This window comes from Coregonus lavaretus, assembly GCF_964263955.1.
Source record: "Coregonus lavaretus genome assembly, chromosome: 5".
In the NCBI taxonomy this organism is placed as follows: domain Eukaryota; kingdom Metazoa; phylum Chordata; class Actinopteri; order Salmoniformes; family Salmonidae; genus Coregonus; species Coregonus lavaretus.
In genome coordinates this window covers 68,894,006-68,913,542 of record NC_139992.1, presented here as the reverse complement: position 1 = coordinate 68,913,542, position 19,537 = coordinate 68,894,006, and the positions used below count along the sequence as shown (strand labels likewise).

Sequence of the window (19,537 nt, the reverse complement as noted above, 5' to 3'; positions counted from 1 at the left end):
CAGTTTGTCAGATGAGAGGATTTCCTCTATTTGATATTATTTGTGACAGGACACCTCAAGACACATTCGAGCACAACAATGAAACATACCTGCTCTGTAACACGGGACAAACATATGACGATCACATTCCTCTTGAGGTAGTAACCAGAGAAGTAACCACACAAGCACGCCACACGCACGCAGGCACACGCACACACACCCTGTCACCATGGATACACTAACACGGACAGTATGGGTGGTACAAAGTGAGGGTGTGGGCTTTGACGTGTGTCATGTTGTGGTGTGGTGTAGTCACATTGTGGAGGTGTGGTAGGAAGTGAAGGGCTGTGAATGACAAGTGAGGTCACAGCTGGAGTATGTGTGAGCAAATATGTGTGAAAATACCCAACAATTTGTCTTCAGCAAAATTTTCTGGTGAACTTTGACATGATAGCTGTTGTCTTACAGTTTAACATGTGACGAAACATGTTTTGACGTGGTCAACATTATATTCAAAACCCTTCATGAGAAAAGGAGTCAAATTGGAGAGAAAAGGCCCACAGTATCCACCCTGCTGTCACTAGATGGTGACAAGCCAGGACAGACATAATACTGTAACATTTAATGTCAGTTATACTTCAGTTATACTTCAGTAATACAGCAGTCACTATTTTTTCTTCAGGATAGAAATGTCATAGCAATCAAAAGCAATTAGAAAACACCAGATATCCCATCAACCACAACCCAACCAACTTCCCACCCCCTACCTGTTGATGACTGGTAGACATGCACTTAGGAGGGGAGGATGAGGAGGTTAGGAAGAGGGTTTAGGGATCAAGGGGAAGGGGACAAGCACACACACCTTCTGTGTGGGAGGAAACAGGCAAAGAGATCTCCATGCAAGCGGCGGACTGGGCCTTGCGGAAGGGCGGTCGGCCAGGCCCTCTCCGGGTGAGCCGCGGGCCCTCAGGAACCCCTGGGATGCGAGGCTTCCCCACGGAGCAGGGCTGGGAGGTGGGACTAGTGCAATGTCCATTGACATGATCTGCAACAATGGCAAAGCATTAGCAAACAACTTAAGGAAAACATAGCAGAGTGAGAGAGGGAAAAAAGTATATGGTAAGAAGAAGATGACAGAGTTAATGAATTAGAGTTATAGAGAGAGAGAGAGAGAGAGAGAGAGAGAGAGAGAGAGAGAGAGAGAGAGAGAGAGAGAGAGAGAGAGAGAGAGAGAGAGAGAGAGAGAGAGAGAGAGAGAGAGAGAGATAGAGTTAGAGAGAGATAGAGTTAGAGAGAGAAAGAGAGAGTGAAAGTGGAAAGCAGTTAAAATAGAGGGAGAAGCTTTTTATTCAATCCGTGCCAAGAAAATAAAACAAAAAATAATACTGATGAAAATAAATAAATAGATTCACAGGTGATGGTAAAGTACATTCGGTAGGATCAGGCATTTTACAGGATCAGAGTCTTTCATCATCACTTTGTTTTTGTCCTCTGTAGTGGCATTGAGAGAGTTTCACACTCCATACCAAACTTGATTTTACTTTTGAGAGATGCCAATGAAACTCAGGTAAAACATTTTTGACCAGCAAGGTCCTCACCAGACCAGCATCAGGAGTGGTGCAGGACTTCAAACATTTAAGAAATCAGAGACCTTGGGGTAGATTCCAGAGTGTATAAATATTTTAAAACAGTTGGTTGATACTGTAGGTATAGAGTGTAGGTCCATGAAACAGCATACTGGACTGTCTGATGCCTCTGATACAAGGTGGGTGCATGTATGGTGCCCGTTATGAATTGTGTATATTGTGTGCCCACACGTGTTTGTGTGTGTATGCATGCATGTGTGTGCGTAGTTGCGCATGTCTGTGTGTGTGTGTGCCTCCAATGGTATTTTCGAGACAAATACTTTATGTTAATGATGTGCAGAAAACCAAAATGGATTCTATGGGCTCAGCTCCAATTCCGCAGCTCGTCAGCCTGTGGTTTCGTCAGCCAAACAGAGAAAGCTCTGCACCGCCAACAGACTCATAATTAAGCAGCTAATGACGTCTGTGCCAGAGCAGCCCACTCTGCCGCTTTCATGTCTTGACTGTCAAGTAAACAAAACTTTTTTGACTGACAGCTCCCAGCACTACACCAGCGCAGAAATCAGTTTGTCTGACAGGGAGGCTTGTTGGGAGAAATCCTCGTTGAGTGAGAACTGTATTCAGAATGTGACTTGGCATTAGCCTGGGTGCCAGTCTGTTTACATTTACATTTTATATTTTAGTCATTTAGCAGACGCTCTTGAGCATAAATTTTTCATACTGGCCCCCCGTGGGAATCGAACCCACAACCCTGGCGTTGCAAGCGCCATGCTCTACCAACTGAGCTACACGGGACATTTCTGCTCTCTTGCCAACTCCTTATGGAATTGTCATGCCAAACATGTTCGTTTTGACAATGGAGTAGGCAAATGCACAAACAGATCTGGGACCAGGCTAAGTTGGCATCGTGTTAACTACTGAATATGTCGGACAGGATTCTCTAGTGTGTTGTCTGTTTGGCTATTGTGATTTGAAGGAGCACACACTCCTAACGCCAAATCCCTTGTTAGGCCTATTGATGCAAATCTGGTTCACTTTCTAAGTGAGGATGAAAGACACTGTAGTGCCACCCAGTCCGCGTGCGCCTCCAGTCCAGTTTCACAGCAGGCTGTACCAGGGCAATACAGGGCTGGGGATAGCTGTAGTGCACCAGCCAATGTGCTACATGACTACGCCATTGTGTGTCTGGCTAGCACTTATCATCATGGTTGGGTCTGCCAATCAGTGGTTTGTCCTGGCACAGTCTAAAGGAAACTGGTCCATTTCAGAAAAAATTGCATTCTACCCCCCCCCCCCCCCCCCCCCACACACACACACACACTCACTCTATTTCTCTCTCTCTCTCTTTCTAACACACACAGACACATACACACACGTTCGCACACACACACGCACACAGGTTCAAGTAATTTAATCACATGAAAAATTCCCACTTTGTAGCAGCTGTGTCCTTGACTAATGACAGACAGCTGCTCATATTATATTAGAACTAATTACATAGGTACATTACTATGTTAATAGCCTAAACAGGGTTCTGATCATGGTTGAAAAATATATTTTCCCACTGCATTAATGTACAATTTCATTTTGGCTGCTTGGAATACTGCTTGAACCTTTTGATTAGCTACCAATTGTTGCTCAAAATTTAAAAGGAGATACATATTTCAATGAGGTAGGTATATTTTTGCTACAGATATCATCCTTTTCAGTTTTATTCCTTTCAAATGATTGCTTGTTTACTGAACACACTGTCTCACTCTAAAATTTAAACTACACCTACACATTCCAAACCTGTTGAAGGAAATAGTTATCATTTCACAGATACTGTAGATATTGGCACATTAGTGTACTGAATATGAATTGAAGAGGCAGAGTTGTTAATCCAGAGAGGATATAGTAGGACAGGACAGAGCAGAAGCATGAGAGAGAGAACCTGTGACTATAAGAGGTGCAGGAGCTAAAGAGATGTACTGAGAAAGAGCGTGTCGCTGAAGTCTAGAGGTAATGCAGAATGGTCCAGTCACAATGGAGTAAGTCCCGTTCGAGAGACGGAAATGATCCAATCACGATGGAGCAAGGCTGGTTAGAGTTAGAGAATGGTCCAATCACAGTATAGAGCAAGGCTGTTTGGAGATAGAAAATGATCCAATTACGATGGAGCAAGGCTGTATAGAGACAGAGAATGGTCCAATCGCGATAGAGCGAGAGTACATTTAGAAATGCATCTCCCAAAACGATATGGGCATGAGGTAAGAACCACCTTTGGAAACACTTGCAAAATGTACGATAAACAAAAATCTTACGACGGGTAAAAACAAAACATAGAAAGTCAAAGGAGAAGAACAGAACAGGCCAACAGTCTCATCATGAGCTGGTCGAGTAGAAGAAGTGAGTGATAAGAAAATACTACTGATTGCGTGAAGAAGAAACTACTTGAAGTGAATAACATAAACAAAACAAATATAAATTTATATCTGCGTATAACAGGACAAAAGAGGAAGTAAATTAATCAAATGAAAAGAGGGTAAAACTGCTGGCTTTCGCCTACCGTACCAAGATCAGTCTTAAGATCTGTTGGCAGACTTAACTTTCTGCCGGGTCCCTTTACTGAAACAAAAGACATAGGAAAGAAAGGAGCAGTTAATCTTTTCAAACCAAAACCAAACCAAAATGGAAGCAAAAGTAAAAGCCAAAAGATGCAGAAAACAAAAGATCAAACAAAACAAAATACAAATCAAACAACATAATTCAAAACGTGCAAAAGTGTGCAGTTGTCGCACATGGCAGGCAGATGCAGAGGCCATTCCCATCATGCTCCATGGTTTTCCCAGGCCAGTGCTCCCAGTTAGAGAGTAGAGACACGGGAACAGTGAAACCAGTTATAGAAACAGGATCCGTGAAACCCGTTTTCGGGCAAGTCTCCTTCCCAGTGTGTCTTCCAAGTCTTACATTCTCGGGCCACTCAAAAGCAACTGATTTAAGTATATGTATTTGCTATTTATTTGTTTAATTTATTTCTGTATGTTAAGGTTGTCAGGGTTCGCTAAGGCCTGGGGGGTTTGGCATAAGAAACATAAATAAACTGGGAACTCAAATAAACACAAAACAGATTGGAAAGAAACAAACATGTTCAACATTTTGCAAGCATTTTGCAGTAGATACAGAACTGCAAAGGTACATGTTGAGAGAGATGGTCATCAATTTTTCCTCAGTCGATTCAAAGGACATACTATGAGGACACTGGTTTTGGTTGGTTAGATAATGATTCTGGTGTACGGGAAATGTGGGATGTTGTAAGGATGACAAATCAAGAAACCACACTCATTGTTCTCAAACCAATCTTTGTAAAGTAATGTTTGGGGCAAGCTAGCAGTTATTGGAAAGTGCAGTTGTTTGATTGCACCATCTGTAAGTGGATTCCAGAACTTTCTAGCTTAGAAATTTAACAAATTCTTATGGGCCCCAAAAGAACACTCTGTTTTACAGATAATACTCCAGGAGGCCATAAATCTGAATTCCACCATCTCTCATTGACTTTGAGTCGGGGAAAAGTGGTATTGCTGAGGTAGAATTCAAATTGGAGTCGTTTTATGGTAAATTGCCTTGTTGGGAACACAGAAATGTAAAGGGATTTTGACGTAAATGAAATGTTCCCCTTGTGCGGTGCTTGTGAGGAAATGTCTGTGGTATAGTGCCGTGGCATAATTGAATTCCGAGATCAATAAAGTGTGTGTGTTTGTGTGTGTAAACACTAACAGTGACCAGATGTTGCAGCCATGATGCGTAGCAGCAGAACTGTGTAGCAACAGAGGAATATAATGATGGAATGACAGTGCTCTTCCAATAGCATTGGTATTCACTATTCACAGGTGGAATTCTACAAGCCATTTAACAGCTCATTTGCGCCATTTTAGGACTGTTGTTGGAATATCTTTGTTGGATAAAAGGATGTTTGAACAGAATAAAAGTGGAACTGTGCATTGTGTTAACAATGCCTTTTAACAAATGACAGTATTTACATATTTGGGGACATAATGATGTTACAGTGCCTTGCAAAAGTATTCATCCCCCTTGGCGTTTTTCCTATTTTGTTGCATTACAACCTGTAATGGACATATACAAAATAGTCCAATTTGTTGAAGTGAAATGAAAAAAATAACTTGTTTCAAAAAATTCTAAAAAATTAATAACGGAAAAGTGGTGCGTGCATATGTATTCACCCCTTTGATATGAATCCCCTAAATAAGATCTGGTGCAACCAATTACCTTCAGAAGTCACATAATTTGTTAAATAAAGTCCACCTGTGTGCAATCTAAGTGTCACATGATCTGTCACATGATCTCAGTATATATACACCTGTTCTGAAAGGCCCCAGAGTCTGCAACACCACTAAGCAAGGGGCACCACCAAGCAAGCAGCACCATGAAGACCAAGGAGCTCTCAAAATAGGTCAGGGACAAAGTTGTGGAGAAGTACAGATCAGGGTTGGGTTATAAAAACAATATCCGAAACTTTGAACATCCCACGGAGCACCATTAAATCCATTATTAAAAAATTGAAAGAATATGGCACCACAACATACCTGCCAAGAGAGGGCCGTCCCCCAAAACTCACGGACCAGGAAAGGAGGGCATTAATCAGAGAGGCAACAAAGAGACCAAAGATAACCCTGAAGGAGCTGCAAAGCTCCACAGCGGAGATTAGAGTATCTGTCCATAGGACCACTTTAAGCCGTACACTCCACAGAGCTGGGCTTTACGGAAGAGTGGACAGAAAAAGCCATTGCTTAAAGAAAAAAATAAGCAAATACCTTTGGTGTTCGCCAAAAGGCATATGAAAAAAGGTACTCTGGTCAGATGAGACTAAAATTGAGCTTTTTGGCCATCAAGGAAAGTGCTATGTCTGTCGCAAACCCAACACCTTTTATCACCCTGAGAACACCATCCCCACAGTGAAGCATGGTGGTAGCAGCATCATGCTGTGGGGATGTTTTTAATCGGCAGGAACTGGGAAAGTGGTCAAAATTGAAGGAATGACGGATGGCGCTAAACACAGGGAAATTCTTGAAGGAAACCTGTTTCAGTCTTCCAGAGATTTGAGACTGGGATGGAGGTTCACCTTCCAGCAGGACAATGACCCTAAGGGGAAACATTTAAATGTCTTAGAATGGCCATATGACCTCAATCCAATTGAGAATCTGTCATATGACTTAAAGATTGCTGTACACCAGCAGAACCCATCCAACTTGAAGGAGCTGGAGCAGGGCAATAATCCAAGTGGCTAGATGTGCCAAGCTTATAGAGACATGTCTCCTTACGTCTCCTGAGTGGCGCAGCGGTCTAAGGCACTGCATCTCAGTGCTTGAGGCGTCACTACAGACCCCCTGGTTCGATTCCAGGCTGTATCCCAACCGGCCATGATTGGGAGTCCCATAGGGCGGCGCACAATTGGCCCAGCGTCGTCCGGGTTTGGCCGGTGTAGGCCGTCATTGTAAATAATTACATTTTTTACATTTACGTCATTTTAGCAGACGCTCTTATCCAGAGCGACTTACATTATTGTTTTTTCATACCCTCTGTGGGAATTGAACCCACAACCATGGCGTTGCAAACACCATGCTCTATCAACTGAGCTACATCCCTGCCGGCCATTCCCTCCCCTACCCTGGACGACGCTGGGCCAATTGCGCGCCGCCCCATGGGTCTCCCGGTCACGGCCGGCTACGACAGAGCCTGGATTCGAACCAGGATCTCTAGTGGCACAGCTAGCACTGCAATGCAGTGCCTTAGACCACTGCGCCACTCAGGAGACATAATAAATAAGATTTTGTTATTAACTGACTTGCCTAGTAAAATACAAAATAAAAATAAAAAGCAGTAATTGCTGCAAAAGGTGGCTCTACAAAGTATTGACTTTGGGGGGTGAATAGTTATGCACGCTCAAGTTTTCTGTTTTTTTGTCTTATTTCTTGTTTGTTTCACAATAAAAAAAGATTTTGCATCTTCAAAGTGGTAGGCATGTTGTGTAAATCAAATGATACAAACCCCCCAAAAATCTATTTTAATTCCAGGTTGTAAACAAAATAGGAAAAATGCCAAGGGGGGTGAATACTTTCGCAAGCCACACTATCAACCTGTTGCCCTACGAAAGGCCAGTTTGTCTTCATCAGTTATGGAAAAATAGAAAAGTATATTGTCTTGTTTATATGCCCTGATTACATCCAAATGTCATGTTATGGTAAATATAAAGGGAGTATAGCTAGTGACATGGAGCCTATTACAACCATCAATGGCCACCAGATTATCAGCAGCTGAGCTCTCGTTAAGCCATCAATGCGCGTTAAATTCACCCGCACAGCTGATCTCAATTGCAACCATTATTGGACAGGTCATTACCACTCCCTAAAAGATGATGTCGGTGTTACCTTAGTCCTGCTTGCTACCAAAGTCTCTGACGATACAGTATGTTCCCCCTCTGATAGGTATTATCATCGGAACAATTTAATCCTACTTTTTGAGCAGACTAAGGGCAATTGATCTATTTGACAATCCTTCCGTACAACTGAAATAAAGTATTTTCTCATTTACCATGGCAAAGCAATTTACCCGACACGTTGTATGAATGGAAAACTAATGTTGCTGTAGCCTGTCTTATTATTTTATTTGTTTCCAATTTATGTAATCCATTAAATACAACTGTCTTTAAAAGAAAACTGTCTGGTACGGTCATTTCCTATCAAAATCAGGGGTAAACTACCCCTGGTCTGTCCATATTTGAAATGTGTAACTAAAAGTCAATCGTGATTGAGTTAGATAATTTTTTTATCAAATGAAATTGTAGGCTAAAAAAGTTTTTTTAAATGGCATATATTATATTATTTTGCCATTTAAGGTGAAACGTTTGAATTAAATATAGGCCTACTACTTTTATATTCTTACACTCTAATTATTATCTAAGTATTTTTACATTAATCAGCCTGTCGGTTTCCGATGCTCCTGATAAGTCGATATTTCATTGGGGGTGGGAATAGAGAACCTAGACACAGCTGTCTGGTATCATCATGGAGTCCATGCAGTTAGACACATCACAGAGTTAACGGTGAGTATTAGATGTTGTTATTACGTTAAAGATGAGGTTGTGGGTGAGAAAAACCAAATAGACAAAGTCAGTGTTACAAATGAATGAGAGTCAGAGTGCCTCCCAACAGGAAGGGCAAAGATGCATGGCCTTCCTCACAAGAACATGACAACAACAACAACAGCAACAACACAACAACATGGATGAATCACAGAGGAGCTGAAGAATTAGGGAGGAGTGTCTGACCTTGACTGACTCCTCCCGCTTTTCTCCCCCGCCTTCCTCAGTAGCACGGCTGATGAAGGATGCAAGGCCACAAGACCAGACCAGACCCAGCACAAAACACACATCGCCCCCTACAGCTGGGGCTGAAACAATGCAACAACGCCTATAAGCTGTAAATCTTCTGCTCACAGATGCATGGATCACAATGTTGAAACTTGGAACAGACAAGCCTAGGAACGCACTCCATATGCTAGCATGCAACACCCCACACCCACAAACCCACCCACCCAACCCTCCCGCCAAACCATCCTCCCTCCACCCCAAGCCCACCCACCCTCGATGGGACGTGAGAGGGACAGGTTTCCCTGGGCCGTGGTCCTTCCTCTTACCATTGTCCAGTAAGTAAAAGACTGGACTGCAGTGGCTGGCCCTCAGACTGGCCACAGGCTCAGGCATGGAGCGAGGGTCATAGTGAAGGGAGCTTGGGTAGGGAACTGGAATAGGAGATGCAACAGAACACACACACTTTTCAGGAGGGAGAAAACAAAACAACATGGGTGAATTGGGGTAAAGTACATGATATCAGTTGGAAGATACCAATAAAAACGTGTGTGATAAGGTCAAGGTAAGACTACCATGCAAACACAACCACAACAACAAAAACAATGACTAATACTGCTACTACAACGACTACTATGTCTACAATTACTATCACGACTCACCATCACAAATCACTGCAACTAAATTAAATGTTGTTATTGATGATACAGGTACAGTAACACCTGTTGTTAACATTTATGCTTTCCCCACAGCAGGTAGTCAAGTCTAGTCCACACTCCGGTCAAAACAACCCAGCACCCTTCCAACAGACTTCCGGATGCGAGTGTGTTCTTGAGGTATCGATCGATTCCAGACTTGGCTAACATCATGTGCTACCTTACTGTACTGTAAAATTTGCTCTCTAGCACCTCTCAAACTAAATCTCACATTCTCGATAGACTCCTTGTGAAATAACAGACTAAATGAGGTTTCAAACGTTGTGTGTAGGTGTGTAGTGTACAGTAAATACGTTTAATCCCAGCCACTCGGCTCATTATAGGAGATAAGAGCTGCCACATCCAGCCCAGGCAGGTGGCTTCAGCTCCCCGCTCCCCTTTAAGCTCCCCTTTAAACAGCCAGCCTGCGAGCTCAGGGACAGCTCTATCACCTCTCCTCTCTTCTCCTGGAGCCTCGCTTCGCCTCTAAATTTATCCTGCTGGGTCAGAGCCACTCTCTGGCATTTCAGCTTATTAGCCCAACCTCACGACTCGCATTTCGCGTCTCGCCCCAGACTACAGGGCCTGTACTACCATCAGCCACAGCAGCCGCCAGGTGAGCAGAAACCCAGATACAACAAGAGACAGTAACAAAGTAAACAAACAACAACGGAAAGGAGGAAATGGCTTCAAAGACGAGCAGGGGCCAATTACGGGGCCTAACGGGGAAAAAAAGGAGGATGTTTCCCGGTGTGGAGAGGTGAGACGGAAGTAGGAAGGAGGGAGTGAAGGAGGGAGGAGACCTCTTTATTGACACAGCAGAGAGAGGAGAGGCGAGAGGGGTGATGGTGGATAGTTAATAGGCTGCCTGCAGGGTCTGGGTTTGGCCAGCGGTGGTCACAGCAGGACTGGGGTGACAGGGCAGGGGGACAGCCAGAGACAGCCAGGCTTAGGTCACTAATGGCCTCAGAGCTGCTTGAGAGAATAACGTCGACAGACAGACAGAAACTCGCCATGAGACCTCTGTCTCAGAATGGAGACCCTGCCTTTCTCTGCTTGTCATCTGTCCATCTCTTCCTTCCTACCTCTGATATACCCTATGTTTTCCACCGCTTTTTCTCCATCCATACCTGTGGCATTCTTTCCACACTACTTTATCATTCCTTTTCTCTGCACCTTTGTAAATACCACACAGTCATACATCATGTCCTTTCCATCTACATCCCTCTTCTTACCCTCTCTCCAACCTGTCTCGCTTTTCTCATCTCTGCAATCAATAGAAGGGATGGGACTAGATAATAGATAGGCTACCCTGACCTATTCCACATAGCTATGCACATTGGTATTTATTCATTCTAACTGCATACCACCAACACTGTATCCTCAGGAGACTTGTGGATAAATGGCAGGGTCAGGAAGAGTGGGAGTCATGACAGGGACTGCAGGTCTAAGATCCTATAGACCCAAGAGAAACTGCAGTCAGGGCGAGAGAGAGAGAGAGAGGGGGGGGGGGGGGGGGAGTGAAAGAGAGCCCTGTGCAAGGCCTTACATTTACGGGTCCTACTTCCTCCGAACAGAAGCCATGTTCATTCATAATGCAGACACTTATGGCAAATTGGTTTCCAAAAGCATACCACTCCAAACAGGGAAAACTGGACTCATAAAATATTCACAACAACATGCTCCGGAGTTTAGATTCTCCTCTGGAAATAAGTGTGTAAATAACGGGCAGCAAAGATGACGTCAGGAAAAACAGATGAGGCCTCATCAATCCCGGTCGGGGGGGGGGGGGGGAGTTTTCTTCAGAATGGATGTGCTTTCACAAACATCCCTTCCTCCTTTCCTCCACCCCCCCACCCCCCCTCCCTCCTTCTCCATCATTCTCTCTTTTCCCCGAATTCTTTCCATTTCCCAAATGACACAAAAAGCATTTCAAGTTATTCACGCTCAGCTGACAGGTTTGAAGGTTCAAGTGCATTCTTGCTTCCTGCAAAATAAGATGCTGGTTAAATAGCTGTCTGCTTGAGTGCATGCAAATGGGCACTTCTCTCTCCATCCCTTGTCGGAGCGTCAGCACTAAGTGACCCGCGCAGACAGACTAACGTGTGACGCTCCTAAGAGGGACACATCAAACACAGTGACACCACTGTCACAGACATAACGGGTCATTGTTGACACCCTTAATCCACCCCCTTCCGTACAATCCATTATAGATTTAATGTCTGGGGCCTGGTGGCTCTGTCTGGCAAAATGATGATTCAAATACTAGGCAAATACAGTGGCTTGCGAAAGTATTCACACCTCTTGGCATTTTTCCTATTTTGTTGCCTTACAACTTGGAATTAAAATGGATTTTTGGGGGGGTTGTATCATTTGATTTACACAACATGCCTACCACTTTGAAGATGCAAAATATATTTTATTGTGAAACAAACAAGAAATAAGACAAAAAAACGGAAAACTTGAGCGTGCATAACTATTCACCCCCCCCAAAGTCAATACTTTGTAGAGCCACCTTTTGCAGCAATTACAGCTGCAAGTTTTTTTATTAAATTTTTTATTTTACTAGGCAAGTGAGTTAAGAACAAATTCTTATTTACAATGACGGCCTACGCTGGCCAAACCCGGACGACGCTGGGCCAATTGTGCGCCGCCCTATGGGACTCCCAATTATGGCCGGTTGTGATACAGCCTGGAATCGAACCAGGGGGTCTGTAGTGACGCCTCAAGCACTGAGATGCAGTGCCTTAGACCGCTGCGCCACTCGGGAGACCAAGTCTCTTGGGGTATCTCTATAAGCTTGGCACATCTAGCCACTGGGATTTTTGCCCATTCTTCAAGGCAAAACTGCTCCAGCTCCTTCAAGTTGGATGGGTTCTGCTGGTGTACAGCAATCTTTAAGTCTAGGCCATTCCAAGACATTTAAATGTTTCCCCTTAAACCACTTGAGTGTTGCTTTAGCAGTATGCTTAGGGTCATTGTCCTGCTGGAAGGTGAACCTCCGTCCCAGTCTCAAATTTCTGGAAGACTGAAACAGGTTTCCCTCAAGAATTTCCCTGTATTTAGCACCATCCATCATTCCGTCAATTCTGACCAGTTTCCCAGTCCCTGCCGATGAAAAACATCCCCACAGCATGATGCTGCCACCACCATGCTTCACTGTGGGGATGGTGTTCTCGGGGTGATGAGAGGTGTTGGGTTTGCGCCAGACATAGCGTTTTCCTTGATGGCCAAAAAGCTTAATTTTAGTCTCATCTGACCAGAGTACCTTTTTCCATATGTTTGGGGAGTCTACCACATGCCTTATGGCAAACACCAAATGTGTTTGCTTATTCTTTTCTTTAAGCAATGGCTTTTTCTGGCCACTCTTCCGTAAAGCCCAGCTCTGTGGAGTGTACGGCTTAAAGTGGTCCAATGGACAGATACTCCAATCTCCGCTGTGGAGCTTTGCAGCTCCTTCAGGGTTATCTTTGGTCTCTTTGTTGCCTCTCTGATTAATGCCCTCCTCGCCTGGTCCATGAGTTTTGGTGGGCGGCCCTCTCTTGGCAGGTTTGTTGTGGTGCCATATTCTTTCAATTTTTTTATAATGGATTTAAATGGTGCTCCGTGGGATGTTCAAAGTTTCAGATATTTTCTTATAACCCAATACTGATCAGTACTTCTCCACAACTTTGTCCCTGACCTGTTTGGAGAGCTCCTTGGTCTTCATGGTGGTGCCCCTTGCTTAGTGGTGTTTCAGACTCTGGAGCCTTTCAGAACAGGTGTATATATACTGAGGTCATGTGACAGATCATGTGACACTTAGATTGCACACAGGTGGACATTATTTAACTAATTATGTGACTTCTGAAGGTAATTAGTTGCACCAGATCTTATTTAGGGGCTTCATAGCAAAGGGGTGAATACATATGCACGCACCCCTTTTCTGTTATTTTTTTTTTAGAATTTTTTGAAACAAGTAATTTTTTTCATTTCACTTCACCAATTTGGACTATTTTGTTTAAGTCCATTACATGATATCCAAATAAAAATCAATTTAAATTACAGGTAATGCAACAAAATAGGAAAAACGCCAAGGGGATGAATACTTTTGCAAGGCACTGTATTTACACAGAAGAACATTTGTCTAAACCTAAGTTGCTGAGAATCTGCTATGTTAAAATAAAGTAACTGACACACGCACACTCAGATGCATGTACGTACACACACTCACAGTGATATAAAGCCTTACATCAAGTATAAAGCAAAGCTGTATAGAAACCAAAGCCTAGAGAACACAGCAGCTCCCTCCCTCCCTCCTCTCTCTCTCTCTAACCATCAGCTGCAGGCTACCGCTCTGTTTGCTATCCTCCTTTTTCAGTGTGAAAAAGACTAATATTAAACCCTTAGCCCCAGCTCCTTCTCAATGCTCATTCTCAGGCACAGCTTGTTCGCTCTGAGCAGAGAGAGGAGAGAGGGGAGTGATAGAGAGGAGGAGAGGGGCAGTGGGAAAACTTTAATTTAACTCTGTCAAACACACACACACATACCAGCATGAAAGCCAATTCTCTGATCTAAGAATCTGGCCTGGAGCAAACTCCCTCACTGGCCAACCTACTCGCTCTAACACATCCATCTAGCAAACCTGCAGGCCACTGATCGTTCTCTCTCTCTCTCTCTCTGTATATATGTATGTATGTATATATAAATATACACACTTATATCTCGCTCCATCTCTTTCTCTCTCCCCCCCTCTCTCTTCTCTTCTCTTTCTTTCTCTCCATCTCTTCTTTCCATCTCTCTCTCTCTCAGGCTTGGCCTCTGATAGATTTCACTGTTGCATTCACATCCCTGCTAATGGTGCCAAAAGCCCTAAAAGGTGCCAAAATGCATTACAAACACACACCATATATACTTTTCCTCAACAACCGCAGGGATGATACAGTATTTCTGTTTCCTAAATAGACCCATGAAAATACTAACAACAAAGTAGCTAGAAAGCTAACCCAGATAGCACATTTGATTCCTTTGAAGTTGTGGGAACATATGTTTTTGGTTTCACATTGGTTGTGGGAACGAAGCCATAGGTTACCTGACCGGTGTGAGAGAAAAATTATGTATTTACCTGATTTGTTTAATATTAATAGATAACAATCATATTCTTAACAATAGTAAGGCATTTCTGTTCTACTAATGCTGTGTTTTCTGTAAAGGGATGGTTCCACACTCTTCTCCCTGCAGCTGGTCTGGGCGTATCGTCAAGGACATGGTGTGACTCTGAGAGCAACCACAGTTTTTCATTTCATCCTGTCTTTTACTATCTTCCAAGGGCACAGCTGTGTGGAGATGTGAGGTGAACAGAGGCTGGCTTGAACGGAGAGGAGTAACGGAACTAACGTTATCACTTGTTTGTGCACTATGAACCGATGTACATAGCCACAAGAAGAAAACAAGGTATTCTTCCGAGCTGATGGGGGGGGTGGGGGGGGGGTGGAACCAGCCATGACTAAGCATTTTTCGGTCCACTATCTAAGACGACGTCAGCATTTCCTGTTTGTTGGGCTCTCAACAAATCACCTACGGGGGTTCGTTGACCAGATCAATTATTGCATAAATTATTCAATATTAAATATAGTTTTTTTAGCGTGTGATGTCAGAATGCTCTCACTGTTCCAAAATGTGATTGTTACGCAACAGGACAGTTAACCCATGCTGCCCTCAAACCAAGACACGCAGCCTGCTAATTATCTATTGCCTATGTTTCAATTAGTCCATTTCAAATTATTTTCTAACAAGTTTTATTTTCCAACAACAGTTTGAATTGAGGTGTGTTCCGCCTCCTCATTAATTCACATAAAAAGTAGCCCATTTCACTGTTGCGGACAATTTATGTTTGAGGCTTTACTGAGCGGAACAAACTTCTCTCTTCAAGAAGAGCCCAAGCACTTCCCCAGTGTTTCCCCAGATCAAGTATCCAGACATTTGCGCATCTCTAGTCAGAACAGGCCTTTTTCCCCCGGCACATTTTCTGGCTGCCGCCCGCATTGCCTTCATTGTTGTTTTCCTTACTAATAATAACTTTGGACATGTGTGCGTTTCTATCAAAGTAAGCGCCTTATTTTCTGTATAACGTGTTGTCGTTTCTACTGTAGCATACTGTATGTATGGAGCATAATGTATTTACTGTTTTATTCACATGTTTTCTAGTACTGGTGAAAAATCATGCATTCCGATTCTTGCATAGATTGTAATGGACACATATGATGTGTGTAAAATACTTTTTTGAAGGTTGTACTGATTATGATGAGCTAATGCAAAGCTATTTCCCAGCTAATTGTGGCGCCATGTTTGTTGACATCATACAATGCATTCTGGTTGTCACGTAAGCGTCTGTCAGACCAAAGATGTTATAACAAAACGATGTGAAGGGATGGTTCACTGATTTATGGTGCTTTCAAGACAACTGGGAACTCTAAAAAAATACGAGGTCAAATCATGACGTCAGTGATATTCAGGTCGGAAAGTCGTAACTCTAGAACGTGTCCTGAGTTCCCGAGTTGGAATTCTGAGTTAGATGACCGTTCAAATCGATTTCTCCCAATCAGAGCTAATTTCTTTTCTGAGTTCCCAGTTGTCTTGAACACACTAAAGTCTGAAGTCTGAGATTTCCAAGTTCCTATTTCTCAGTTGTTTTGAACACGGCATCAGATTGTAACTATGGTACCCCAGGGTTGCCAGCTCAGACACCTCTTTCCAGGGTGTTTATTTTTATTTAGCTTATAAACTTCTCCTGTGTTTGCCCCCCATTTATTGATAAATCCCCCATCATAGTAATATTTCCTGTATCATATACCCCACGATACCTTCCCCCATTTCTACCCCCCATAGACTTGAAACTCCTCCACAAATAAAATCTCCCTTGTGCTCACCAGAGATGTGGTACATTGTAAACAAGTCTAGCTGTTAGGTCGCTAACTTATGTTTTGTTTTTTGTCAGCGCAACCTGTTATTTAGACTGGTTTATGGAATGAGTTTGGCAGTGGATGTGTTCCGTGTGATGCTTGGATGATGAAGTTCACATTGATCATTTACAATAAAAGGTGAAATTGAGGAATAAAGTTGTGAAGTCCTTCATTTCCCATCAGTAAAAAACATTATTTAGATGCTTTCCAGACAACAATGCTGTTTAGATGCATTTGTTGCATCATACGTTCTGTTGCTACTGTTCCAATCACATATTTGTGATGGTACGCTGTAGGGACCACTCAACAATGATCACAAATATGTGATCGTACGTGTCAAAGGATTAAATGTGCTGAGAATGTTCCAAAGCAAAGCAACTATCCTGCACCATTCCCATGTGCTAGCCGGGAACACTTTAAGAAGTATCCTTCCAGTGTGATATGTTAATACAGTTATCATTCACTTCAAGTTAAAGTGATGTCCCAAAGGTAAAGTGTCCATACCCCAGTGACAGGTACAGAGTCCATACCCCGAGGCGAGGTTCTTGCTGAAACCGACCTGCATCCCAGAAAGACCTTCAGCTTTGATCAGATGTAACAATCCTTTGAAGGGAGTTGGGTGGAGAGTGTGTGTGTGTGTGTGTGTGTGTGTGTGTGTGTGTGTGTGTGTGTGTGTGTGTGTGTGTGTGTGTGTGTGTGTGTGAGTGAGTGAGGCGTTACCTGAGGTGGGTGACTTGCTTCTCTCCATGTCCATGGACACCTGGTTATCGGAGAGTTCTGTAAGGCCTGTCGCAGCCAATCAGATTCCAACAGGAGGAGAAGGAGGAGGAGGACGTGGGATAGAGAGAGACTCTTTAGTCATGGTCATATAAAGAAAGCGTGGTGATACAACAGACAGTTGACAGTGTCGTAACAGTGTTTTGTTGCCATGGTGATACAACATACAGTTATCAGTAGCATAACATCATCTGTTGCTGAGGTGGACCACTCTGATCCTGACGCAACACACAAGATTCAGGAAGTTTTCTCCATATATGATGATAATTTATACCACAGCATTGTTGATTACTGGAGTCTGATTGGCTAGGAGGGCATTCTATAGTGTGCATCAATTTCAGATACAGTACCAGTCAAAAGTTTGGACACACCTACTCATCAAGGGTTTTGCCAAGAGTGTGCAAAGCTGTCATCAAGGCAAAGGGTGGCTACTTTGAAGAATCTCAAATATAAAATATATTTGTTTAACACTTTTTTGGTAACTACATGATTCTGTGTGTGTTATTTCATAGTTTTGATGTCTTCACTATTATTCTACAATGTAGAAAATAGTCAGAATAAAGACAAACCCTTGAATGAGTAGGTGTGTCTAAACTTTGGACTGGTACTGTATATGGACAGTTTGAAAATATATTGGACACCTCTGAAGTAGTTCCATCTCTCGTTTCTCTACTTATACCATAGTCTACAGACTCTCTGAAAACTACACAGGCCACAAGTCTCAATATAGCTACAGCTAAAATGTATAATGTCTGTCTGTAAATCCATGTTGAAGCTCAGGATCAGCTTAGTTCACTATCAGCATGTATGACAATGAACACCACATGATTTGAGGCCTGCACTGCAGAGTTTGGCTGACTATTCAGCCAGAGGCCTATAATGTTAGCGCATCAAATATCACCCAACGCAATCATTTTCATTGTTGCTCTTCAATCAATCACATTTATTTTATAAAGCCCTTTTTACATCAGCACTTGTGACAACGTGCTTTACCCCAAAGAGCAAGCAATGCAGAGGCAGAAGCACAGTGGCTAGGAAAAACTCCTTATAATGCAGGAACATAGGAAGAATCTTAGAGAGGAACCAAGCTCAGAGGGGATGCCAACATTACCCTATGATTGATATCTGAATGTTAAGGTAATGACAAATGGATTAAGACATACTGTATGCAGCACAAGCCTCTTTCAAACAGATACACACAAATAATAAAGAGACAAAGTTGATCTTAAATCTAATCATCTAGTAAAACCAGAAATCTCATGTGAAATCTAAACTTTAGTCTTTTACCGAAACTGTAAGTTATATGTCTTGAAATTCTGAAAAAGTGCACTGTTCTAACTGAGTAACTTTGCTGGGACAAAACCCAGCTCCAAAGTTTTAATACATTTTTGACTCTGATCAACTACAGGGAAACAAAAGCCTGAAATGTTTCTGTTGAAGTAATTCATCAAATGAATGCTTGGTTCTTGAATCGTGTTTGGAAGTTGTGAAATAAAACAAAGTCAATTTTGATTAAATGTCTCAAAGAAATTATTAATAAAGAAAAACTTTTACTCAGCTACGAAAAGTGCACATAATAGTTATATAATGTCTGAATGTCTATGTCATGATTGAAAGTTGAATTGCTCAAATCTCTGTGCTGCATTTACAATGTATACAGTGTCTTGGCATTTTGACATTTAGTCACTTCATAAAAAGGGACCCTTGGCAAAAGGACATACTATATTGAGATAACTGGAATATTATTCAATAATTAATAGGTTTTCGATAAAGCAGTGGCTTTTGATTCGATAACGGCTGTGCCGACACTGGGATTTGTTTCAGAGCTGTTTCAGTAACAATCAATATCATTCCAATCCTCTCCAGTACGCCCCCTTGCCATAGTCCTCTTGCTTCTCTGTTCCCTTGGTCCCGTCCTCCCTTGTCCCCAGTCTCCTTGCCTTGAGGATGGCCTGACTTACTCTGATAGGACGTACGGATCCTTTTCTTTGAATCTGAATAAAAGTGAGACAGGCCACGCATGCAAAAGTCTGCAGGCAGGCCCACATGCCCACACCAGCAGCCACAGTCACCAAAAGGGTGGGAGGAGGAGGGAGAGAGAGAAGAACACAAAGGCCCAGAGTGAAAAAGAAAGTGAAGGCAAGCAGCAACCCAGTTAGTGTAAAGGAGAACAGAGCAACCCAGGTTCCAACCCCA

General features: G+C 42.8%; 1 protein-coding gene across 1 annotated transcript in view; it reads right to left on the bottom strand.

Moving 5' to 3' along the window:
• stxbp5l (syntaxin binding protein 5L) overlaps window positions 1-19,537 on the bottom strand; it is a gene marked incomplete at its 5' end in the record, with an annotated part of 245,729 nt that overhangs the window by 17,121 nt on the left and 209,071 nt on the right. The window contains 5 exons of the mRNA XM_084162475.1: window positions 842-1,024; window positions 4,119-4,172; window positions 9,258-9,362; window positions 17,285-17,350; window positions 19,303-19,371. Coding sequence (XP_084018601.1) covers window positions 842-1,024; window positions 4,119-4,172; window positions 9,258-9,362; window positions 17,285-17,350; window positions 19,303-19,371 — 477 coding nt within the window. The remainder of the gene's footprint in view (window positions 1-841; window positions 1,025-4,118; window positions 4,173-9,257; window positions 9,363-17,284; window positions 17,351-19,302; window positions 19,372-19,537) is intronic.